General features: G+C 42.2%; 2 protein-coding genes across 2 annotated transcripts in view; one reads left to right on the forward strand and one right to left on the reverse strand.

Moving 5' to 3' along the window:
- Positions 1–24,488, reverse strand: part of LOC121575571 (alpha-1-syntrophin-like) — a 68,441-nt gene that overhangs the window by 35,163 nt on the left and 8,790 nt on the right. Inside the window, exon 2 of the mRNA XM_041888749.2 lies at positions 24,154–24,339. Within this exon, the coding sequence (XP_041744683.1) occupies positions 24,154–24,339 (186 nt within the window). The remainder of the gene's footprint in view (positions 1–24,153; positions 24,340–24,488) is intronic.
- Positions 8,620–10,745, forward strand: LOC121575572 (E3 SUMO-protein ligase ZBED1-like). The gene is made up of 3 exons (XM_041888750.2): positions 8,620–8,948; positions 9,501–10,129; positions 10,214–10,745. Exons 1-3 carry the CDS (start codon positions 8,663–8,665, stop codon positions 10,343–10,345), a joined length of 1,047 nt encoding a protein of 348 aa, XP_041744684.2. The 5' UTR covers positions 8,620–8,662; the 3' UTR covers positions 10,346–10,745.

Consider the following 24,488-nt stretch of genomic DNA (forward strand, 5'->3'; position numbering starts at 1 on the left):
GCGTGTGTCACAACATGTCACCCTTTATAAAGCACATGTTTAAATCATATTCACATTTGACATTGGTGATTATGTCACACAGTTATGCCACATTTATGAACCCTTTATAAAGCATGACATACAGTTATAGATGCAACACATTTATGTAGTGCTTATGAAGGCATTATGAAGGTTTTATGAAGCCTTTATAAGCTGAACGTCATTTAAAGCGGGACCAGTAGGGACCATTCCTTTCACGGTCTGACTTGGCAAACACAACTCTCCGTTGCCAAGTCAAAGACAACAAAGCTCTGTGGCTGAGCCCCCTGTTTCTTTGTTGCCGTGGGAGCGGCTGGAATTCCGTTTCATTCGCTACACTGTGACTTTTGAAGCATGCTGTTCGCCCCGTAAGCCCTATTAGCCAGTGGAATGTCCCTTTACCGCCCACGCAAAATGTCCCTGGCAGACAAAAACAACATAGTACAGTCCCTAATACAGTCCCTGTAAAAATACGAACATCCCAGTGCTACACCAGACACACAGTGCTACTAGCATGTTCTCAGTTCCCTTTTCTACGTGATTGTGTGTGTAAACAATTTGTCATAGTTGCAGTCAAGACACAATGTTGGGTTATTTTCACATAGACTTCCATTGTTCCAGCTCAAGAGTTTTTCTCTTCTCCTTACTAACATGTGCAATGAAGTCTAGTAAAGCCACATGTGATGTGGTGTGTGTGTGTGCGTGCGTGCGTGCGTGCACGTACAGTATGTGTGTGTGCGTGCGTGCGCGCGCCCATGCGCACATGCATACACACGTATGTGTGTGGTCTTCCTGAACTTAATGGGGTAAGATTGGCCTGTAATGTGTGTCCAACTACGTGGACTGACTCACTTGGCTAGAGTGGGAAAGAAAGTTAGGTATTCCCTCCAATGGAAATTATTTAACTCCAAGTGGGATAGGCAAATCATCCACACAGTCCATATCATTACAATCATGGACAACAGCCAAAGTGATAAGAGGGTCACAGTCTGTATCCCAAATGGGGCTCTGGTCAAAACTAGTGCACTATGTCGGGAATAGGGTGCCATTTGGGACGCTGCCAGGGAGTGAATCTTACTTCCTAACTTATTCAGATATACGGCATAACTTCAAAATGTGATTGCTTTGCATAAAATGTCAAGAGAGGTAATTATATACAATTCCGCCGAAGTAGGGAAAGCTAACTGAATTCAACAGAGGATAAAATTAAGGTCTGGCCCGGGTTCCACTCACTTTCCCACTTTTCGATATGCATCTGGCGATTCCGTCAGCCTTCCACTTTCCAGGTTTTTTTACCATAGGTAAAAAGATAAATCTTTGCCTATTCAAGTAGCCATTGAAAGGTGTAAGTGCCGGCAAAAAATTGTTTAATTGTCCATTTTAGTCTATTTTGTATTCAGAACTACACTCTTTGCAGTCAAAGGTAATGTCAAAGGTAATGTGAGTACTAACAATCTATGTAAACCAAGCCCAATGCCAGAGGAGGTTCTTGTTGTGCCCATAGCGGTTCTTGTGGCGACATGGCTAAATAGTTATTGTATGGACCAAAGTTGTAGGGTGAAGTTGCGCCTAGACTCTGATCTGGGCTCAGTTTTGCATTTCCCCCACTAATGGTTAAGGTTAGGAATGGGGAGGGGAAGTTGATCCTACATCTTTACCTATGGGAGACTTCACACCGGAGCCTTTCCAAAGCCCATGTAAAAAGCGTCTCATGGATAAAGTGAAGAAATTCCAACAGGAATAAGGTCAATACAGAGCAATGTACAGAGGTAACTGCCAAAATAAAGGAAACACTTGAGTAAATCAAAAATAAATATATGTTTTATTGTCGCATACACCAGATAGGTGCAATAAAATGTGTTGTTTTACAGGGTCAGCCATAGTAGTACGGCGCCCCTGGAGCAAATTAGGGTTAAGCGCCTTGCTCAAGGGCACATCGACAGACTTTTCACTTTGTTGGCTCGGGTATTCGAACCAGCAACCTTTCTGTTACTGGCCCAACGCTCTAACCGCCAAATGAGGGATACAAAGTATATTGAAATCAGGTGCTTCCACACAGGTGTGGTTCCTGAGAAATTCCTAAGCAATTAACATCCCATCATCAGTAGGGTCATGTATAAAAATGCTGGCCATTATTTTCGCTACCATGGCTATGCCCCCATAGGATGACAATGCCCCCATCCACAGGGCACGAGTGGTCACTGAATGGTTTGATTAGCATGAAAACGATGTAAACCATTTGCCATGGCCATCTCAGTCACCAGATCTCAGCCCAATTGAACACTTATGTGAGATTCTGGAGCAGCGCTTGAGACAGTATTTTCCACCACTATCAACAAAACACCAAATGATAGACCTTCTTGTCGAATGGTGTCGCATCCGTTCCAGACACTAGTAGAATCTATGCCAAAGAGCATTGAAGCTGATCTGGCTCGTGGTGGCCCAACTCCCTATTAAGACACTTTATGTTGGTTTTTCTTTTCTTTTGGCAGCTACCTATATATACACTGAGTGTACAAAACATTATGAACACCTGCTCTTTCAATGACATAGACTGACCAGGTGAATCCAGGTGAAAGCTATGATCCCTTATTGATGTCACTTGTTAAATCCACTTCAATCACCGTAGATGAAGGGGAGGAGACAGGTTAAAGAAGGATTTTTAAGCCTTGAGACAGGCGCAAGAACTGCAACGCTGCTAGGTTTTTCACGCTCAACAGTTTCCCGTGCATATCAAGAATGGTCCACCACCCAAAGGACATCCAGCCAACTTGACACAACTGTGGGAAGCATTGGAGTCAATATGGGCCTGGTCAGCATCAGGTTATGGAACACTTTCGACGCCTTGTAGAATCCATCCAAATTGAGGCTGTTCTGAGGGGGGTGCAACTCAATATTAGCAAGGTATTCTTCATGTTTTGTACACTCAGTGTATATCATAATACTTGTCATTACACTAATAGAGTACCTTTTGGGAAGTGTAACTTCGTGACAAAAAACTATTTATTTTACCTTATTTTTACATTTTTACATTACGTCATAAAGAGCACATGTTCAACTTGTCCCATCTCAAGAGGTTAAATTAAGAAAAATTACTATAAAAGTCACCATAAAAGTGACAAGGTTGACAGTAACAGGGTTGAAGATTTCATCTTAAATCAGCCATTACTGCTCTTGTGACAGGGGGAATGGAAGCTTGTTGTGTGCAACAGGGAGGGGAAATTGAATGCAAGCTTAACAACAATATTTGAACATGTTGAAACATTTCTAGCCTATCTATCTATGGGAAACAAGGTTGATATGTTATGCTCAATGTGCTCAGTTTTCCACCACAAAACACTAGAAAATGACAGAAAAAGAGTAGAACGAGCTCACCTGCTTTTACACTATGCTTTGACTATAAATGTTCAATGTTTTATTTTGAAAAGAATAACTTAAAAATAACATTAGCCAACTTTTGGCTAGCTCTAATGGTACATCAACTGGCAAAAACTAGCCAAGTTAATTTACTTCTGTTGAAACGGGACAAAACAAAGGCTACAAAACATTTCCATACACACAACAGCTGTTAGATACTGCTACTTGACAGATAGCTAGAGGCTAGAGCTGAACTGGCTGTGGTAGCTACAGAACTTCAGTCGAGAGGGGATGAAACATTAGCTAACGTTACATGTCAGTTACACTACTAGCTCAGCACTGGGAATAAATACATTTTTTCTGTTAAGTCAAACAGCAGTTACCTTGCCAGCTACATCAGTCAGATAAAGAGTTGCCAGTTTCTGCTCTGCTTGCTTTTACCACTCGGAGAAAAAGCTCAACACACACAGACAGCAGCTGCATATGTTCATCTCTCCCATGCCGGTCCTATAAGCCAGCTTTTCAGAAGCTCTGAGGTGGCCGCATGGTCCTAAAGCACACCGATGGCACTTTTTGTATCACAGCGCCATGAAAAAACTGGGGGGGACATAAATGCAATTTCAGAATGTGGGGTGGTCATGTCCCCCCCGTACCCAATGAAAGATGCGTCCCTGGATGTATGTGATCCAACTGTTAGTGTTTTATCAAAATGTACACTCATAATGTCTGAGGGACATAAAGGCACTCTATTCGTGGAATGACCCATTTATATGTCTCTGGGTCAACATAATAGACATACTAATAGACACAATAGACTTTTGACCGATTTGTTAGAAGGAGCTGTTGTGGTGACATAAAGGCAAAGGCACCAGTGATTTCAACTCATGGCACACATCTCTCCATACACAAACACAGCCAGCATGAGTTAATGCCTCTGTGAGGGGGTAAGGTGGGGGCACTGATCCTGAGGGGGCTTTGCCTGGTTGGAGGGGGTGTGGGGGTTCAGGGGGCCCCTGGCCCCCTAAAGCAAACTTCACGCTATGGAAGAGAAACGGTCAGGGGGAGGTGTGATTTAATTGAACCATTTTCTTTTGTGGTACTAATCCACCTATGAGCCTGACCAGAATGTGCACACAGGCCAGAACGTCTTGGGGAACAGAATGCGCACATTTTCCCCAGGCCGGTGTTTCTGACCATGTAAAACACATACTGTAGTTGGAAACCCATCCCAACCCCAATAAGATTTTGGAGCTAGTTGTTGTTGTCAGAGGCACACCACTAGTAGAAGTAGTCAATGTATTCATACAAATTATCTTCATACCAATTACTTTACCTCTTTGCACCTGCTTTTTCAAAAGAGAATTAAGTGAAGGTTAGGAGAAAGAACATAGTTTCATGTTTTAGCTTTGTTTTTGGTGTTTTATTCCAGAAAGAAACATGTTGTGCAAACGCTTAGTAAATCTGGCCCTGTCTCATTCTACTTTAGCCAACTCCTGGTCGTGTGGTTGTCATGCAAGAACACAAAAGTGTGGGTAATGCCGAAACAGACTCCAAGCTAAGCGTCTGCTGCATTGGCCTATATGAATAGATGTACATCACAAAATGCCATTCTGATATATACTCTTACAGCAAAGCTGTGTTGCCCAAGGCAGCTATTACTTCGTGTAACAGTCTCACAGAAAATAAACAAATTCCAAATTAATGAATGGAATTTCAATGGATTTCCTGAATGCACTGAGTCGAAATGGCATTGACCCTCACCTTGCACATAACAAGCAACCAACCAAAGATCTGACTAAAAGGTGACCGGGAGTCCCATAGGGCGGCACACAGTTGGCCCAGCGTTGTCCTGGTTATGGGAGGGTTTGGCCGGGGGGGGCTTTACATTGCCTTGCAAAAGTATTCATCCCCCTTGGCGTTTTTCCTATTTTGTTGTATTACAACCTGTAATTTAAATGGATTTTTATTTGGATTTCATGTAATGGACATTCACAAAATAGTCCAAATTGGTGAAGTGGAATGAAAAAAATAACTTGTTTCAAAAAATTCAAAAAAATAAATAATTGAAAAGTGGTGCGTGCATATGTATTCACCCCCTTTGCTATGAAGCCCCTAAATAAGATCTGATGCAACCAATTACCTTCAGAAGTCACATAATTAGTTAAATAAAGTCCACCTGTGTGCAGTCTAAGTGTCACATGATCTGTCACATGATCTCAGTATATATACACCTGTTCTGAAAGGCCCCAGAGTCTGCAACACCACTAAGCAAGGGACACCACCAAGCAAGCTGCACCATGAAGACCAAGGAGCTCTCCAAACAGGTCAGGGACAAAGTTGTGGAGATCAGGGTTGGGTTATAAAAAAATATCAGAAACTTTGAACATCCCACGGAGCACCATTAAATCCATTATTTTAAAAATGGAAAGAATATGGCACCACAACAAACCTGCCAAGAGAGGGCCATCCACCAAAACGCACGGACCAGGCAAGGAGGGCATTAATCAGAGAGGCAACAAAGAGACCAAAGATAACCCTGAAGGAGCTGCAAAGCTCCACAGCGGAGATTGGAGTACCTGTCTATAGGACCACTTTAAGCCATACACTCCACAGAGCTGGGCTTTACGGAAGAGTGGCCAGAAAAAAGTCATTGCTTAAAGAAAAAAATAAGCAAACACAATTGGTGTTCGCCAAAAGGCATGTGGGAGACTCCCCAAACATATGGAAGAAGGTATTCTGATCAGATGAGAATAAAATTGAGCTTTTTGGCCGTCAAGGAAAACGCTATGTCTGGCGCAAACCCAACACCTCTCATCACCCCGAGAACACCATGCCCACAGTGAAGCATGGTGGTGGCAGCATCATGCTGTGGGGATGTTTTTCATCGGTAGGGACTGGGAAACTGGTAAGAATTGAAGGAATGATGGATGGTGCTAAATACAGGGAAATTCTTGTGGGAAACCTTTTTCAGTCTTCCAGAGATTTGAGACTGGGACGGAGGTTCACCTTCCAGCAGGACAATGACCCTAAGCCTACTGCTAAAGCAACACTCGAGTGGTTTAAGGGGAAACATTTAAATGTCTTGGAATGGCCTAGTCAAAGCCCAGACCTCAATCCAATTGAAAATCTGTGGTATGACTTAAAGATTGCTGTACACCAGCGGAACCCATCCAACTTGAAGGAGCTGGAGCAGTTTTGCCTTGAAGAATGGGCAAAATTCCCAGTGGCTAGATGTGCCAAGCTTATAGAGACATACCCCAAGAGACTTCCCGCTGTAATTGCTGCAAAAGGTGGCTCTACAAAGTATTGACTTTGGGGGGGGGGGGGTGAATAGTTATGCACGCTCAAGTTTTCTGTTTTTTTGTCTTATTTCTTGTTTGTTTCACAAGAAAAAATATTTTGCATCTTCAAAGTGGTGGGCATGTTGTGTAAATCAAATGATACAAACCCCCCAAAAATCAATTTTAATTCCAGGTTGTAAGGCAACAAAATACGAAAAATGCCAAGGGTGGTGCATACTTTCGCAAGCCACTGTACTTGGCTCATCACACTCTAGCGACTCCTTGTGGCGGGCAGGGCGCCTGCAGGCTGACTTCGGTCGTCAGTTGAACAGTGTTTCCTCCGACACATTGGTGCAGCTGGCTTCCGGGTTAAGCGGGTGGGTGTTAAGAAGCACGGTTTGGCGGGTCATGTTTCGGAGGACACATGACTCAACCTTTTGGGGCAATGAGACAAGATCGACCAATAAGAAAAGAAAGTTCCAAACCTCTCTGCCAATAACAGCTAGTTTTCAGCTTTCCTCTCCCCACTCAGACCACTCCCAGACAGTCCTAGCAAATAATAATAATAATAAAAAAAATACAAAAGTTAGAACCAGCCAGTCACTAAGCTTACAGTAAAGCTACAAGCCTTGCTAAGTTGCTTACATGTTAGCAGAGGCTACTACCTCACACAATGCTGCGTGGGCGCAAAACTGGCACCCAACTGCCAATTAATCAAATTGTGCTGCCTCTCTGGCAACCTCAAAAGGGAGAAAAATAAGTAGGACAGCTGCATGTGCCAAGATGCGGAGGCTCAATTACTTTAGGGAAAAAAAATTGAAATATAACAGCCGAGAAATGTCAAAAAAATATTTAAATGTAAAAGTCTGCAGCTCGGCCCATGTGTCATAAGCCCTGGGGAGTTCCGGCTTTTCTCACTTCGGCCTTAGGAAAGAACAGTAATGTCGGATGAGAAGAATTACGACAGATCCTACAGTACTTCCCAGTATCCCAGCCTTTAGGGATTGGGATATGCAGGGAAGGGGAGGGAGGGGTGGACATACATTTTGTTGCTCGCCATCACCTGTTGATTCAGTGAGGGAGTTTGGCTGCGGCTGCAGCTGGAGAACTCTGAGAAGAACATAGAGGACCAGGGGGGAATTTGGCACTGTGGGAAGCTGTGTATGTCACGGAGATGCTTGACCCCCTCAGCCCCAATATTATTCCATTGGCACCTTATCCGTTGGACAAAACACACTTGGCTAGGCCATATTAGCATCATTGTCATGTGGACTGAGAAACACACACATTTTTGGCATGAACACACATACACTAGGGCTGAACGATTAATTGCATTCGCGATAATATCGCGATTTGACTGAACGCGATTTTCTAATCGCAACGTGCGCGATTTGAGGTGGTCACGTGACGCGACTTTTCATGCTGTCCAGCGCAATGGCCTCTTGCTCGACGGAACAGTCAGAAACTGACACAGCTGATACTTTAATATCGAAGAGGAACAGCACGTCGGTGGTGTGGAACTATTTTGGTTTTAAAAAGAAGATGCTGAGCAGCATCAGGTGTTGTGCAGAGCATGCCGTGCTCCGATTGCTACTTCACGGGGTAACACTACAAACCTGTTTCAGCACTTAAAAAATACCACAAATCAATGCATGACAGTTGTATGACCAAAATGCCGAGCATCAGTGCGCGAGACAAGCCAAATACCTCAAGACAGGGATCACTGACAGAAATGTTCGAAAGTGTCACTCCGTATGAACGTAATTCAAAAGCGGCACGGAGAAATCACTCGGACAATAACCGAGTTCATAGCCAAAGATATGATGCCTCTCAGCACGGTGACCAAGCCTGGGTTCATGGCATTAATACATACGCTTGATAAACGTTACAGTATACCCTCCCGCACATACTTCAGTCAGACTGCCATACCGGAGCTGTACAAAAAGTGCAAAGAGAAAGTCGCCGCGGAACTTAAAACGGTGGAGTTTTTTGCTAGCACTACTGATATGTGGTCAAGCCGCACAGCTGAGCCGTACCAGAGTCTTACAGTCCATTTTATTGATGAAGATTTCAACCTCCGAGCTCGCTGCCTACAAACTACCTACTTCCCAGACGATCACACAGGGGAAAATATTGCAGCCGGCCTGAGAGAAGGGCTTGTCAGCTGGGATCTCCACGAGGAGAATCACGTCTGCATCACGACGGACAACGCGTCGAATATGGTGCTTGCTGCGCGGCTTAATGAATGGACGAGGCTCCAATGTTTTGGCCACAGATTACATCTTGCCATTGGTAAGTTATCGTGTGTGTGTGTGTGTGTGTGTGTGTGTGTGTGTGTGTGTGTGTGTGTGTGTGTGTGTGTGTGTGTGTGTGTGTGTGTGTGTGTGTGTGTGTGTGTGTGTGTGTGTGTGTGTGTGTGTGTGTGCGCGAGTGCGAGAGAGAGAGATGCGTCGATTAGTAAAGCTGAATATACAAATATATATAAATGATATTATATAAATCGGATGGGATTAAATAAATTCATACTTCCACTCCTTTTCTAATATGTAAATTCATTTTACTTGCTTATATCATATGTCTGTCTGTGGTGGAATGCCCACCTGCATTTTTTTTCTTTTCTTGTTTTTGTTTTTTACATGTTTTTTTAGTGTTTATGAGAGAGAGAGAGAGAGAAAGAGAGAGAGAATTGACATGCAAATAAAGACCCTTTGAATTGAGAGAGAGAGAGAGGATGTGTTGTGGATGTGTGTATTTCAGAATTACAGCTAATTTGAGTGTGTAATAGTGAGAGCCTTGTATCAAAACTCAAATTGTGTGTAATACACTACTTTTTATTTCTTTTAGAAAATGCACTCAAAGATGACAGAGTGTCAAGGGCAACAGCACTGTGCAGGAAGCTGGTGGGGCACTTTTCCCACAGTTGGAAGAAGAAAGCAGCCCTGACGGAGGCACAGAGAGAGCTCAAACTCCCTGAGCACAACCTCATAACGGAGTGCCCAACAAGATGGGGTTCTAAAGAAATGATGATTGCCAGAGTGCTTGAACAGGCCAAAGCCATTTCTCAGGTATTGTCTGGAGATCGATATGCACGCTCCCTTATCCCAACCTGGCAGGATATTGACGTGTTGGAGTCGATTCACAAGGCACTGCATCCTCTACTGGAGTTTACTGATGCTCTTTCTGGAGAGGAGTATGTAAGCATCTCCTACCTCAAGCCAGTTCTCCACCTTTTTGCCACATCAGTCCTGGCTGAAGATGCTGAGGACACTGACCTGACTAAATCAATAAAAACCAAAGTCCTAGCATACCTCAATAACAAATATGGAGACCCAAACATCCAGGAGCTTTTGGATGTTGCCTGTTTCCTGGACCCTAGGTTCAAAATACAGTACATCAGTACAGACAACATCCCTGCTATCAAGACTCGTCTGAAGACAGAGATAGTAGACTTGGCACAACGTACATATCATTGGGTAAATAATTATGTATTTCACAAAAACAAAAATTTTCTGTAAAATCTAACTGGAAAACTAATGGCTGTTGTTTTCATCTAATAGGAGAAGAGGTCTCGTACTGAAACTGTTCAGATGCCTCAAAGTGCACAGTCCTTGGGGGAAAAGACGAAGAGGTCTCTTGGCAGTTTTTTTCAAGACCAGTTCAGCCTCTCCTTCTTTGCCTGTAAATCTTGAAGATGTCGCAGAGGCAGAGATAAACAATTACCTGATGACTCCTACCATTGATGGAGAAGATGATCCATTGGCTTGGTGGAGGGTGCACAAGATCAGCTACCCACAGTTGTGCACCATGGCACGCAAGTATCTTTGTGTACCTGCTACAAGCGCTCCCTCAGAGCGTCTTTTTTAGCACAGGAGGGAATATTGTGACTTGCACTCGCTCATCCTTGAAGCCAGAAAAAGTCAATATTCTGGTTTTCTTAGCAAAAAACCTGTGAGCCACTGAGAACAGAACTGTTGGATAAGTATGGCTGGCAGTGCCATACTCGTAGTGAACTTTAGTCTGTGTGGTGTGTTATTGTTGTGTACTTGAGATAAGTGAGGCTCATCTATTTTATATTATAATATTCAAATCGTTTATAAAAATAGTTTGTCTAAATTAAAAGTGCATTTCTCATTTTTTATTTATAACTTTATTTACTTTGATTTTACAAAATATTTTCAAAGCAAATTCCTTGTTTCAGTTGTGTGAAATGTTACTGACTTGGGAGCAGTAAGATACATACAATTTAAAAATTATTTTTTTCTTAAAACTGTACCTTTTGCACACAGTGTTTACAAAGTTCATGCCTTTGTTTAAATTATTTAAATGCACAGTGGCAAAGCCACAGATGTTTCTGTAATGAGCAGTTCAATAAAAATGTCATTTATTTCAAGTCATACATGTTTGAATTTAATTCTAACAAATAGACCCAGCCTATGGGAAAGAACATTTCACACTAAATGTATATACTATTGTGTTGGTCATATTTAAATCATTCATTATGTTTTGTAGGGGAAAAAGGATAAATAAATTAAATCGCATATTAAATCGCAATCGCAATATTGGGGGCAAAAAATCGCAATTAGATTATTTTCCAAAATCGTTCAGCCTTAACATACACATTAAAATACTCATAAGGCACACATGCACACACACATTTCTGTAAACTACTCATAGAGGCACGTACTTGCACACACACACTCTCTCTCTCTCACACACACACACACAAACACACATATAAAGAGGGACACAGAGGGACTTTTCAAGTGCCAGATTAGTTCGAGGAGCGCAGGGTTGTGGTTGTAATAGCGCCAGAGATATTTGTCATTGCCTTGTCAGTGTAATGCTTCAATGGTCGTCATTTCACTGCCTGGTCTACACTGTCCTCAGAGCCCCATTAGCTATGTGTGCAGGCAGGCTGGGCCGCTCTGTCAGTCGTGACCAGTGTGCCTCGTTTAATGGCTTGGCAATGGGCACCAGCACATTTCACCCATGGATTTACTGCCATTGCCAGAGACTGGTCCAGTAAAATTAAACAGAAAGTTAGCCTGACAAAGGCCCAGTGCAGTAAAAAACATTTATTTTCCCTGAAATAGTGTAAGAGCTGTTTGAAAAGACCGCCTTAAATTTCAGCTTGTTTTGGTGGGATGGAGTTTTGGCTTGCCTGGTGACATCACCAGGTGGTAAATTAGTTAATAGTCAAATAACAAAGAGAGTTCCAATAACAGCTAGTTTTCAGTTTTCCTCTCCCCACTCAGACCACTCCCAGACAGTCCTAGCAAAATTCTTGCTTGAGAATTTTGCTCTTTGCTAGGAAGCTATTTGTATTTATTTTTGACCCCCCCTACCCCAAAACAAACACAGTAAGGTACTAAATTGTTACCCAGAAATGATTTGATATTGATATTTTTAAAAATGGCTGCATTGGACCTTTAAGCTAATACCCTTACTTATAGTTGAGGAACGGTGCTGCGACTGCCAAACTTTCTCACACTTCCTCACTACAACGTAACCTTCCCCATCTGTTGGTCTCTACTGAATACATGTACCGGTAGGCTATGTTTATTATCCCATTAATAGTAACCAAGAATGCATCCCAAATGGCACCCTATTCCCTATGTAGTGCACTAAGTAGGTAGTAGCGGGCCTTTCGGGACACAGCCCAAACCTTTTCACACAGTGGGCTATGTAGGTACCACATATGGAGCTGAAGCTTACTGGTCTGGTGGGGTTTAGGGAGATCTCTTCCCTGTCCATCACCTTGCCCTAGAAACCTCACATTCTGCCCCACGCCACAGCACATGGTGCACCACCAGCTCTCTTGCCCACCCAACCTCCCACTATGACACACAAGAAACTGCACAAACCTGTGTATGTAAGCTGTATGTATGCTGTAAGCAGTATATACGCATGGACACAAAAACATGCTTGCACGCACACACGGACAGGCACTCGCACAGGCACCCCCCCCACCCCACCCCCTCCCCACACACACAGACACACTTTCTCTCTTTCTCCTGTCCATGTCACGGTGTCACCTCCCTGCCACCCAGCCACCCTCTGTGACACCCAGTCAGGCCTGGTTGCCATGTGGAGCATGCTTCCATCCTTCCCCTCCACAGGAGGTTAGTGGCACCTTAATTGGGGAGTACGGACTCGTGGTGATGGCTGGAGCGGAATGAGTGGAATGGTATCACACACATGGTTTCTATGTGTTTGATGCCATTCCATTTGCTCCGTTCCAGCCATTATTATGAGCCGTCCTTCCCTCAGCAGCCTCCACTGTTCCACTCTCTCCCCCTGGTTCCCTTTCACTGTGTGGGAACGGTGCCTGGCTGGCCATTGGCAGCGATGAATGCAGTCTCAGCAAAGTAGTGTTATATAATAGGAATAGGAATATATTGTATTATATGATATGATATTATATTGCATATATTGCAGGTGTGTGCATAACAGGGTGTGGACACAAAGTATGCCCACATCAGGGGCAGCTCTCTCTCTCTCTCTCTCTCACACACCCTGTTAACTCAGATAGGAAATGAAAGCCAGCTGCGGCTTCATGATTTTATCTGTGATGCTTTGCTGTTATATGTATCTGACCTTCTCAGGTGTTTATGTCCCCCAGTTGGATTGATTATTCCATTTCCACTTTGATGGAGGAATGACAGGAATATACTGAAGAGCCTTTCTACTCTTCACTTTAACCTCTACACTCCTCACATACACTATGTGGGTTTCTATTTTCTTATAACTAGATGTGATGCCTAGCTTAGAAAGAATACATTAATGATTAAACATAATAGGTTTGTGCTGTACTGATATAGATTGGTCAACATAACAAGCTGTGATTAATGTGAGGAACTATTAGGGGGTAGGCCGAGACAGACTTGTGTCTCACAGACACAAACACTGCCTCTTTGTTTGAACGCTCAAGGACATGTACTGCAAAAGTGCTGACTCTCTGGACAAGTTGCAAAACAACGAACACCTGGCAACAGTGAAGCGCCAAGGGGCTGGGACCAGCCTGTGCGCCAATGATAGGCTGAGTAAGTCTAAACCACACTCAGTCTCTACTCTGATAGGCCAGCAGGGAGCGGGAACTATCTCTGTCAGAGTATTTAAAGAAGAATTTAGAACAATGGCTTAGTTCTCTGTCTGCCCTGCGTGGTATTTCAGTGGACCCATATATACGAACATCATATTTACCATTGAAGGTTTTGCATTAATTAAAATACTACTCTATTTTAGAAGACGTGTATTGACCTCTTTTTGTTCCTATACCAGATTTGAATTGACGCAACTTATCAATTGGTGACCCCGACGTGATCTGGTAGAGGGACTTCGCTGGGTATTGTCCGGCCCATTGGACATCTCTGTAATTGGACGGTGTGTTTCACAAAGAGTCCAGACTACTAAAAACAGGTAAGCAGACACCTATTGTTATATAACTAAAGTTCTGCACATTGGCTTTATCCAAATTAATTTTGTGAAACACCTGTCTGATGTAAGTGAACTAAATTATGAATTATTATACGAATTATTATGAGTAGATAAGCACCATATTGTGACATGCAAACCTGTGGTGAATGTGATGTTAAACCTTGGTACCATAGAGTATTGTTCCACCGGCACATACCAGAGGGCTAGGTACGGCTAGGATCGGGGAAAAATACTGAAATCCCCAGGCTAGGACCACCAGGGGTGGGAACTGTGGGATATAGGGAATAATTGGTTAAAAGTGTTGCGCTACTGGCAAGGATCGTATCTATGAGGGTACGGCTAGGATCAGAGGGACACTTACAATTTTAGATAGTGTGCGCTATCGGCAAGGTCCGTAACTAGTACGGCTAGGATCGTAGGAGCACTTTAAAGTACACTATAGTGTTGCGCTTCGGCAGGGAGTTGTACTTGGGGGTACGGCCCAGATCGGAGGAGCACTTTAAAGTATAGGGTGTCGTATGCATGAGAGTATGAATGATCCCAGTGTAATAAAAGAGTGTTTGCAGACGAAATAAAAGAGTGAATGCGGGTTACTAAAATTAATAAACCTGTATACCTTGATAGAAAACTAATTAGGAATTAAAGACGTCTGTGGCTGTCCAAACTGTATAATTTGTGAATAACTATTGGGTTTGTGGTTGTTTAAACTGTATAATTTGTGAATGATAATTGAGAATAGATATACTAAGGTAGAGAAATTAAAATAAAACGTATTAAAAGTGAGAAATAGAAACTTGAACCTAACATTTTAAAACTTTTAGAATATAAATAAAAAGAAGGAAGCGTCGTGTACTTTAATATGGCAGGACACACAGAGGCGGAACGAGTGCTTAAAGTACTGAAGTCCACCCTTGAAACAAAAGGAGGAAAACGTGAGGGGAGGGGCTGGAGACAGCGAGAGTGTGGCTTTTGGAGAGTCAGGAAAGACTGGGGTGTGATTTGTGTCGATTGGGAGTTGGCTGGGAACACCACGGGGCGATTGTTTGAGAGGTGCCTGTGGGTTTCTGACGATATATACGTATGAACTTGCTCACCCGAACGTAGACGTACATCATGGGTGAGAAAGTAGAGAATATTTACATTTGCATTTCTGGTCATTTGGCGGACGCTCTGGTCCAGAGCGACTTATGGGAGCGATTGGGGTTGAGTGCCTTGCTCAGGGGCACATCGACAGATTTTTCGCCTGGTCGGCTCGGGGATTGGAGCCGGCGACCTCTCGGTTGCTGGCGCGGCGCTCTTGGTCACTAAGCTGCCTGCCGCCCCATATGAGTTTAAGGTTGTGCCGTTGTTTGATCATGTGATAAGGTTTAATGGGTAATCGGACCATAACTAATGTGGTTATAGAAGTAATGTATAAATAGTAGAGAGCAAATAGAGGGTTCCATTGAACTATTATGGTTTATTTGGCATTTCAATGGCATAAGGTGAAATCTGTGTGTATGAGTGAATTCAACGGCTGGTATGGGTGGTGACCGGATACTACTGAGTATTTGGTTTGTTGATGTTGAATGGAAGATTTGTAGCATGGTTGGGGTTAAATAGAAAGACTCACTTATTCAATAGGGAATGGGTGTAGGGAGAGAGAGTTTTTACGTGTATTAAAAGTTGAATTAAATAGCTTTAGAAGTATTCTAGAAAGGTCTATGAAAATACGTGACAAGGTCCCCGCGCCTTCCCCGTTGTGTAGGAAGGAGCAAGGGGAGGGGTGAGAGATAGTTCAAATGATAGGAATATCATTAAATGTATGCTTATCAATGATAGCAAGTATTTGTTTTATTAATTAGGGCCTAATCAGAGAGAACAGTTAAAGAAATTGAATAGCGAACTGAAATGGCGATAGAGCTGTGAAAATTGAGTTAAGGACAAAGGAGAATAATTTATGGCTCTGGTTAGCAAAAAAAATAAAAAATAAAAAAATAAAATAGAGACAGTCAAGCGAGTTAGATTGAGCTGTGGGATTTCAAGTAGAGGTCTAGATACTTGACTGAAAGGCAGTGCTTTGATAAATTCTAATTGTTATTACTTTATTCGATGGGTTGCTTGACGCCAGTGGTGTATGCAAATAGTTGGTGAATTCTAGAATGATAATTTATTTTCGTTACGGGGACCAGGGGACCAGGGGATGCAAGTAGCTTTAGCTATTATGCTGAGGGAATAGCACCAACCTATAGTGGGTTCTAGATTTGTTAAATAAACAAACGTATATTTTAAACTAAAGTAATGCAATAGGCTACAATTATAACATTATCAGAAAAAGGCACAATTTAATGTGAAATAGTTATTACAATTATTATTAATAGTTATTACAGTTATTATCATTGATCCATAACCGTGATTGTATTGGCTAAAAAATGAAATATGACATTTACAGGGGGGACAGGAACAATAGAAGGGGAGACAGATTTTCCTAGGGGGTTGATCAAATAATTGATAATGGATCATTTGAGATGAGATCACATGTAGCAGATTTAGGGTAATCAATTAAATAATCATTGTATACTCGAGGAATTTTGAGTGGTTTTATGGATTAGTTATGAGGAATTAGATTGATACAAACAATTATTGATGGGTTAGGACTGGGGATATCTGTATCATGTTTTGTGTGTACTACCATCTTTAGATTACTGATGGTAATCGAAGGTTAACAAAATTATAACCAGGAGAAAGAGAATTAGCTTATCTCATTGGAATGTTGCCCAGGGCTAGGGGGAGCAGTAGTGAAGTTAGGCAGTATTTAAGTGGGGCCTGGCTATTTGTGGTTGTTGTTTTTCAAATTGGGTTTTTCAAACAAAAAACAACACACCTAGTATGATGTTTATAAAGCCTTGTTGTTTCAATTTTGGGGGGTATTCAGCAGGTCAAGGGTGATAGGTCTTGGAGGAGCACGCACAGTGAATTTTATGGAGTTTTTCGGTTTTGGCTGAGTTTGGGGTATATATGATTTCTTATGAGAATTAATGTCATGAGGACTTAATGAACACTTGGGATAAGTAACATTTATGAAATATTTAGAATAATGGTAATGTTTGGTATACTATGGGATGGAACAGTTCGTTGAATAATTTCAATTGCCTCTGAACTCAGTTTTAATTTTCTGGTGTAAATTAATCATCCACAATAGTAAATTCTAAAGGCATGAGAGGAGGACTTTAAGATAGTTTATTTTACTAAGTTGAGGGTAATTTATAATACTGTGAAAAGTGTGAAGAAGATTATAATTTGGTAATAATATATATGATTTGAACCATAAAATAACAGAAGAGAGAGAGAGCTTTCCCTGAATGAGGGATACCTGTTGCTAGTCAATTGTACTAATCTTGGATTACTTTTACGGGATAGAAGTAAATTGAGGTATTATCAAATGTTGTCATTTAAATTTCATTTTTAGTATGCTTTAATAAACAACAAGTTGGTATTTGAAACTAAATTAATGCAATGAGCTGCAGTAATCAGAGGAAGGCACAATCTAATGCGAAACAGCTATTACCTAGATCATTTATTTAGTAATGAGATCAGGAAGATAGGAGCAATAAAGAAGCAAGGGGCAGTCTCAAAAATAAATAAGGGATGGCAATTGGATGATAAATTACCAATATTACCTACGTGATTGTTTAGGTAGGTGGTAATATTGACACATGGGCAAAACATGTTTCAAAAGGGGGATGGTAGGAGATGGGTAGGAGATGGTAGGATTAAATAATAAATATATACGAAGGAGAGGACAAAATACTTTAAAAAAAGATACAGTCTAGAAAAAAAGTCAGAAATAGAAATTGAGAGCTGAACATGTGTGAAGATAGTTTATTAACCACACCCGTATGTCAGAGGTTTTGTGCCCCACAGGTGAACTAAAGGAGAAGGTGACCCACTCTATATAACCTGGAGACTGGGTGTGGAACCAATCGTTGAGGAAAAAGGATTGAAAGCAGTCACACTGGGAGGGACCATACCAAGTCCTATTGGTAACTGCCTTCGCTATAACAATAGCTGAGAGAGCCACTTGGGTCAACGTTACCCACTGCAAAAAGGTAGGCCCACATACCAACACCGTTGAACACACACAGAGTTAAAGAGAAGAACTGAACCATTAGGGTTCTGGGGTAAACTCTGTTAACGAAGAAACCCTACCCCGACCTTTCATCACTGTGGGGTGTTTATAGAGGTGTGAGTATGGGGTAGTACCAAGCAGAAAGACTGAGGACAGGAGAGGGTTGGCGGTTTTTGGGAATATGGATAACTTGGGTTGCATCATAGTCTCGGTAATGGTCTTGATATGTCAAGATCCACCACCAATTATGCTCTTACCATTGTTATGAAGTAAAAGAGAAGAGAAGCGACCCGACATACTGACCGTCAAGGACGAGTGGCCTACAGAATGGGAGTCAGAGAAGGGCAGACTGTCAGATTCAAAATAAGGGTTAGGGACGTAGCCAACGGGTGGCGTACATGTCAATAAGCAAATTGGGATTATAAAATCCTATTATATACGTGTTCGGCCCCCACTTGGGGATGGGGATATGAGACCGAGGGGGACTGAACATCCAGATGGGGGGTAAGGAGAAATAAATACATCACCAATTATCAACTGGAGACTTAAGTTCGGAAGCACAGGAGAGAATTCTGAACCTTACAGCCCCTGTAACCGATGTGTGGTGGGCGTGTGCCAGTAAAGGCAGTGTAAGGCAGAGAATTCCAAAAGGGTGGCTAGATACATGCGCCCTGGTTATACTGGTTCAACTAGTTAGAATTAGTCACCAGGAACCAAGGATTAAACAGATGTAGGAGGAGTTTTAACAAGAAGGAGAATAGCCCTATTTAGATGGATGCGATTGGGATACCAAGGGGGTTATCGGATGGATACCAAGCTATGAAACAATTAGGGGAAGGGTTTACTACCACGTTCTTTTGGTGGGTGACAATAAACAAAATTGTGAATTGGATTAATTATATCTATTACGACCAACAACGATTTATTGGCTGGACTAGGGATGCAACAGAAGGGATCTTTTGAACAATTATCCGCCATCTCACTCCTATGACTTAGTAAAAAGAGGTTGGCTCTAGATCAGGCAGAAAGGGGTGGTGTCTATAGAATGGTAAGCCATTGTTGTACGTTTATCCCTAACAATACCAGTCCTGACGGGAGTATCTCTAAAGCCCTAGTTGGTTTAGATAAACTATCAGCTGAAATGAAGAGCATGGCTGGAATGGAGGGAAACGGACTGTTCTCCTGGTTGGGTGATTGGTTTGGTGGGTACTCTGTTATGGTGGTTACTGGATTTCTGACCCTAGTAGTTGTGTTTCTAATATTAATGTGCTGTGCTGCCTGTGTAATTCCTTGTCTGAGAAAGTCTGTTACAGATGTCATGCATACGGCTGGTATGATGCCCCTCCTAGGGGCTCAAGAAGGGGATGCAGACACTGAGTCTAGCTTTCGGAAGAAACTGGGGTTGACAAAGGATGACCCTTGGTTTGCTATTGGTGAGGTGGTGGATTGACACCCTAGAGGGTGTCTAAAGGGGGCCAAAATTTACTTCCCTGTTTGTGTTTTATGTTTTAATAATCTTGTGTTTTGTGTTCTATTGATCTTGTATTTTATGCTTTATTAATCAAGTTAACCATTGTGAATGTTTGTCTTTCCTTATGTGAAGGTTTAAAGTTCATGGATGGCTGGTAGCCAACCTAGTACAAGTTAGGTGTAGATGGAAGGACTGAAGGCTTTTTTATTATCATTATTGCCTATTAATAAAAGTGTGATTCTTTTTGTTTGTATTGTATTTTAATGAGTGACACCCTAGAGGGTGTCAAAAGGGGGAATCCTAAATTTCCCAGAAATTTCTTATTTTGGGTTTTCTAATTTTGGGTTCACACCCAGTGGGTGTGAAAAGGGGGATTGTGGGGTTCTATTTTCTTATAACTAGATGTGATGCCTAGCTTAGAAAGAATACATTAATGATTAAACATAATAGGTTTGTGCTGTACTGATATAGATTGGTCAACATAACAAGCTGTGATTAATGTGAGGAACTATTAGGGGGTAGGCCGAGACAGACTTGTGTCTCACAGACACAAACACTGCCTCTTTGTTAGAACGCTCAAGGACGTGTACTGCAAAAGAGCTGACTCTCTGGACAAGTTGCAAAACAACAAACACCTGGCAACAGTGAAGCGCCAAGGGGCTGGGACCAGCCTGTGCGCCAACGATAGGCTGAGTAAGTCTAAACCACGCTCAGTCTCTACTCTGATAGGCCAGCAGGGAGCGGGAACTATCTCTGTCAGAGTATTTAAAGAAGAATTTAGAACAATGGCTTAGTTCTCTGTCTGCCCTGCATGGTATTTCAGTGGACCCGTATATACGAACATCATATTTACCATTGAAGGTTTTGCATTAATTAAAATACTAGTCTATATTAGAAGAGGTGTATTGACCTCTTTTTGTTCCTATACCAGATTTGAATTGACGCAACTTATCAACTACCAGTCAAACGTTTGAACACACCTACTCATTCCAGGGTTTTTCTTTATTTTTTAACTATTTTCTACATTGTAGAATACTAGTGAAGATATCAAAACTATGAAATAACACATATGGAATCATGTAGTAACCAAATAACCAAAAAAGTGTTAAACAAATCAAAATATATTTTATATTTCAGATTCTTCAAAGTAGCCACCCTTTGCCTTGATGACAGCTTTGCACACTCTTGGCATTCTCTCAACCAGCTTCATGAGGTAGTCACCTGGAATGCATTTCAATTAACAGGTGTGACTTCTTAAATGTTAATTTGTGGAATTTCTTTCCTTCTTAATGCATTTGAGACAATCAGTTGTGCTGTGACAAGGTAGCGGGGGTATACAGAAGATAGCCCTATTTGGTAAAAGACCAAGTCCATATTATGGCAAGAACAGCTCAAATAAGCAAAGAGAAACGACAGTCCATCATTACTTTAAGACATGAAGGTCAGTCAATGCCGAAAATGTCAAGAACTTTGAAAGTTTCTTCAAGTGCAGTCGAAAAAACATTCAAGCGCTATGATGAAACTGGCTCTCATGAGGACCGCCACAGGAAAGGAAGACCCAGAGTTACCTCTGCTGCAGAGGATAGATTCATTAGCGTTAACTGCACCTCAGATTGCAGCCCAAATAAATGCTTCACAGAGTTCAAGTAACAGACACATCTCAACATCAACTGTTTAGAAGAGACTGCGTGAATCAGGCCTTCATGGTCGAATTGCAAGAAGAGACTTGCGTGGGCCAAGAAACACGAGCAATGGACATCAGACCGGTGGAAATCTGTCCTTTGGTCTGATGAGTCCAAATTTAAGATTTTTGGTTCCAACTGCCGTGTCTTTGTGAGACGCAGAATAGGTGAACGGATGATCTCCGCATGTGTGGTTCTCACCGTGAAGCATGGAGGAGGAGGTGTGATGGTGCTTTGCTGGTGACACTGTCAGTGATTTATTTAGAATTCAAGGCACACTTAACCAGCATGGCTACCACAGCATTCTGCAGCGATATGCCATCCAATCTGGTTTGCGCTTAGTGGGACTATCATTTGTTTTTCAACAGGACAATGACCCAACACAACTCCAGGCAGTGTAAGGGCTATTTGTCCAAGAAGGAGAGTGATGGAGTGCTGCATCAGATGACCTGGCCTTCACAATCACCCGACCTCAACCCAATTGAGATGGTTTGGGATGAGTTGGACCGTAGAGTGAAGGAAAAGCAGCCAACAAGTGCTCAGCATATGTGGGAACTCCTTCAAGACTGTTGGAAAAGCATTCCTCATGAAGCTGGTTGAGAGAATGCCAAGAGTGTGCAAAGCTGTCATCAAGGCAAAGGGTGGCTACTTTGAAGAATCTCAAATATAAAATATATTTGGATTTGTTTAACACTTTTTTGGTTACTACATGATTCCATATGTGTTATTTTATAGTTTTGATGTCTTCACTATTATTCCACAATGTAGAAAATAGTAAAAATAAAGAAAAACCTTTGAATGAGTAGGTGTGTCCAAACTTTTGACTGGTACTGTATGTGTAAGTAATGTAATGTAATAATGTAAGTCCATTATGCCATTTGTCTTAGGCTACATTATCATTAAATATTATCATGAACTTGGGGTACAATAATCAAAAGTACAGGCTTGAAATAGGTATATCTGTTGTAAATTATACACATAAAAAATGTAAATTGTAACTTAAGTTTGACATGAACACTGTTAAAATCATTCATTAGGCATAACAGGGGAAAAACACGTATGCCTGTTATTGAATTTAATACCAGTTTTAGACCTAATTCTTTCTAATAAATAGTCACGCTGTGATCAGATTTTCAAGTGGAATTATAATGGCTCATAATGAGGTGTTTGAGCTAAATGTGTGAAAGTGATGTCTTTGTATTTAGTTCAGCACTGTATTTAGTTAAGTAATTTAAATAACTCCATGTCATATGGAGGGGCTTTCACTATCAAGATGATCTGATTGAACTCTATGGAAAGCTATGGAAGTCAGTTGTTAAGAGAGTTGCACAGAGACCGCATGCGAGTACTTCTCTTTCTTTTCCAAGTCATAGAAGTCAGACGGTTATCAAAGGTGTCATGCTAATAAAATGCCACATCGCCACGACATCAAACAGCTTCTCTGTTGTAAACTTTACAATACAACAGAACTACCTAAAGTTTAGCTCTGTTGTTTACAAACTGTTGGACAATGCAGGTGCTGCAGGTGCAATTCCAGACACAACAAAAGCCTCTCAATAACCTCTCCCACAGCAAAGTCCCGAAGCCTCTTGACTCATTTGCTGCCACATCTGCTCCTCAGGGTGAGTAACCTATGAAATGAGTTCTGACATTAATGATCACAGGCCTGGTGGATGAGCTGCCTGACATCAATGCTTTTCTGCTCTAGTGTTGACAAGGCAGAGGGATTTAGAGTGATTTCCCCTGCCTGACTGCTGGGCTGTAGAGCACTGTAGCGTTGTGAGACAGCGAGCTTACCCGTAGGGTCTGAAACATTTCCTCTGACGGTCTGTACGCCTCACATCAATAAACTGGTGTATCCACCTACTGTATACTGTATGTCTCAGTGGACGATCTAGACTGGACTTGAGAGGTTGGTGGTCAACAGCCTAACTAAACATTACAGAAATCCACTCAAATGTATTCTTGTGGATATTGTGCTGCCCTTCTAGAGCATTAGCACAATCTAAGTCCATTTTGTAGAGAGTAGAATCCCAGCTCTGACCAATGATCTGCATATTCATTATGTACATAAAAGATTGGGAGTCAGAGAACACCTGTGATGAAATCGATGGACAACATGAAAGCCTTCTATTATTTCCACTCCCTGCAGCTAAAGACCTCATCTCCAATTCAACACTGTCTGTTTCCCTTCACCTGCTATGGGCGCTGCCTGGCCTGGCTAACAGACAGAGAGCAGTGAACCTACAGGATCCCCTCCAGGACTTTCTCCACATCTCTCCCTCGCAGTGCCGACCTGCAGCCTAGAAGTTTCCAGAAGTTTCCCGATTTATGACAGGATCTCATTTCGGCTAGTTTCAATGGGATGAAACAGTTACAGAACTAATGAGTGGATTGTCAGTTATCCAAGACGTTTGATGGGTTCTGATGAGATTTGCGGCAGCTATTATTTTTGGTTCAACAGGATCGACACTGATAACCCCGCTCTATGGCCCCCAAAATAAAACTGCGGACCGCTCTATCTCAGTGTTCTAAGAGGCTTTTCCTCTAGGTGAGACCTTTCTATTTCTTGGCAGTTGTTCGCTACTTACTGTTCACTTACTCACAGTTCATCTTCCTTCTAATTCACTGAAGGATAAGGAATCTACCTCATGGCTATAAGAGAACCAAAGCAGTACACACCATGCGATTCAGGGTTTGAACCTCTACCCCAGTGACCCGTCGGTCGATAATTGACCTGGTCTCGCTAGAACATTTCCTGGAACACCGACAAGGCCTTAATGTACTGGTGGCGCATACCCTCTAGGATGACCTCTTTGCCCGTCTTCTTCAGGGCCTGCACGGCCTCGTCGTGTGTGGCGTCCCGGAGGTCGGCGCCGTTGACCGACAGGATGGCGTCACCCACGTACAGGGCCTCCGTCTGGTCAGCCGCCAACCCTTTGAAGATCTTCGAGATGAGAATGGGCATTTTGTTCTCTTTTCCACCTGTAAATTAGAGCACATGGCATCCGCTCAGTTCATGTCAATGAGACACAGTACGCTTCATGTACAAACTACAAACCAGATGGTTACAGGGCTTAGATTGTGCCCCTCTCTAAAAGGAGATGGGGTATGAATATAAAATATTGTGGTCT

The sequence above is a fragment of the Coregonus clupeaformis genome, chromosome 10 (assembly GCF_020615455.1).
Source record: "Coregonus clupeaformis isolate EN_2021a chromosome 10, ASM2061545v1, whole genome shotgun sequence".
Taxonomy (NCBI): Eukaryota; Metazoa; Chordata; class Actinopteri; order Salmoniformes; family Salmonidae; genus Coregonus; species Coregonus clupeaformis.

Coding starts and splice junctions, on each gene's coding strand:
- LOC121575572 (XM_041888750.2), top strand. CDS start 8,663: ATGTGGTCAAGCCGCACAGCTGAGCCGTACCAGAGTCTTACAGTCCAT. Junction 8,949..9,500: donor CAGATTACATCTTGCCATTG/GTAAGTTATCGT, acceptor TATTTCTTTTAG/AAAATGCACTCAAAGATGAC. Junction 10,130..10,213: donor CACAACGTACATATCATTGG/GTAAATAATTAT, acceptor TTCATCTAATAG/GAGAAGAGGTCTCGTACTGA.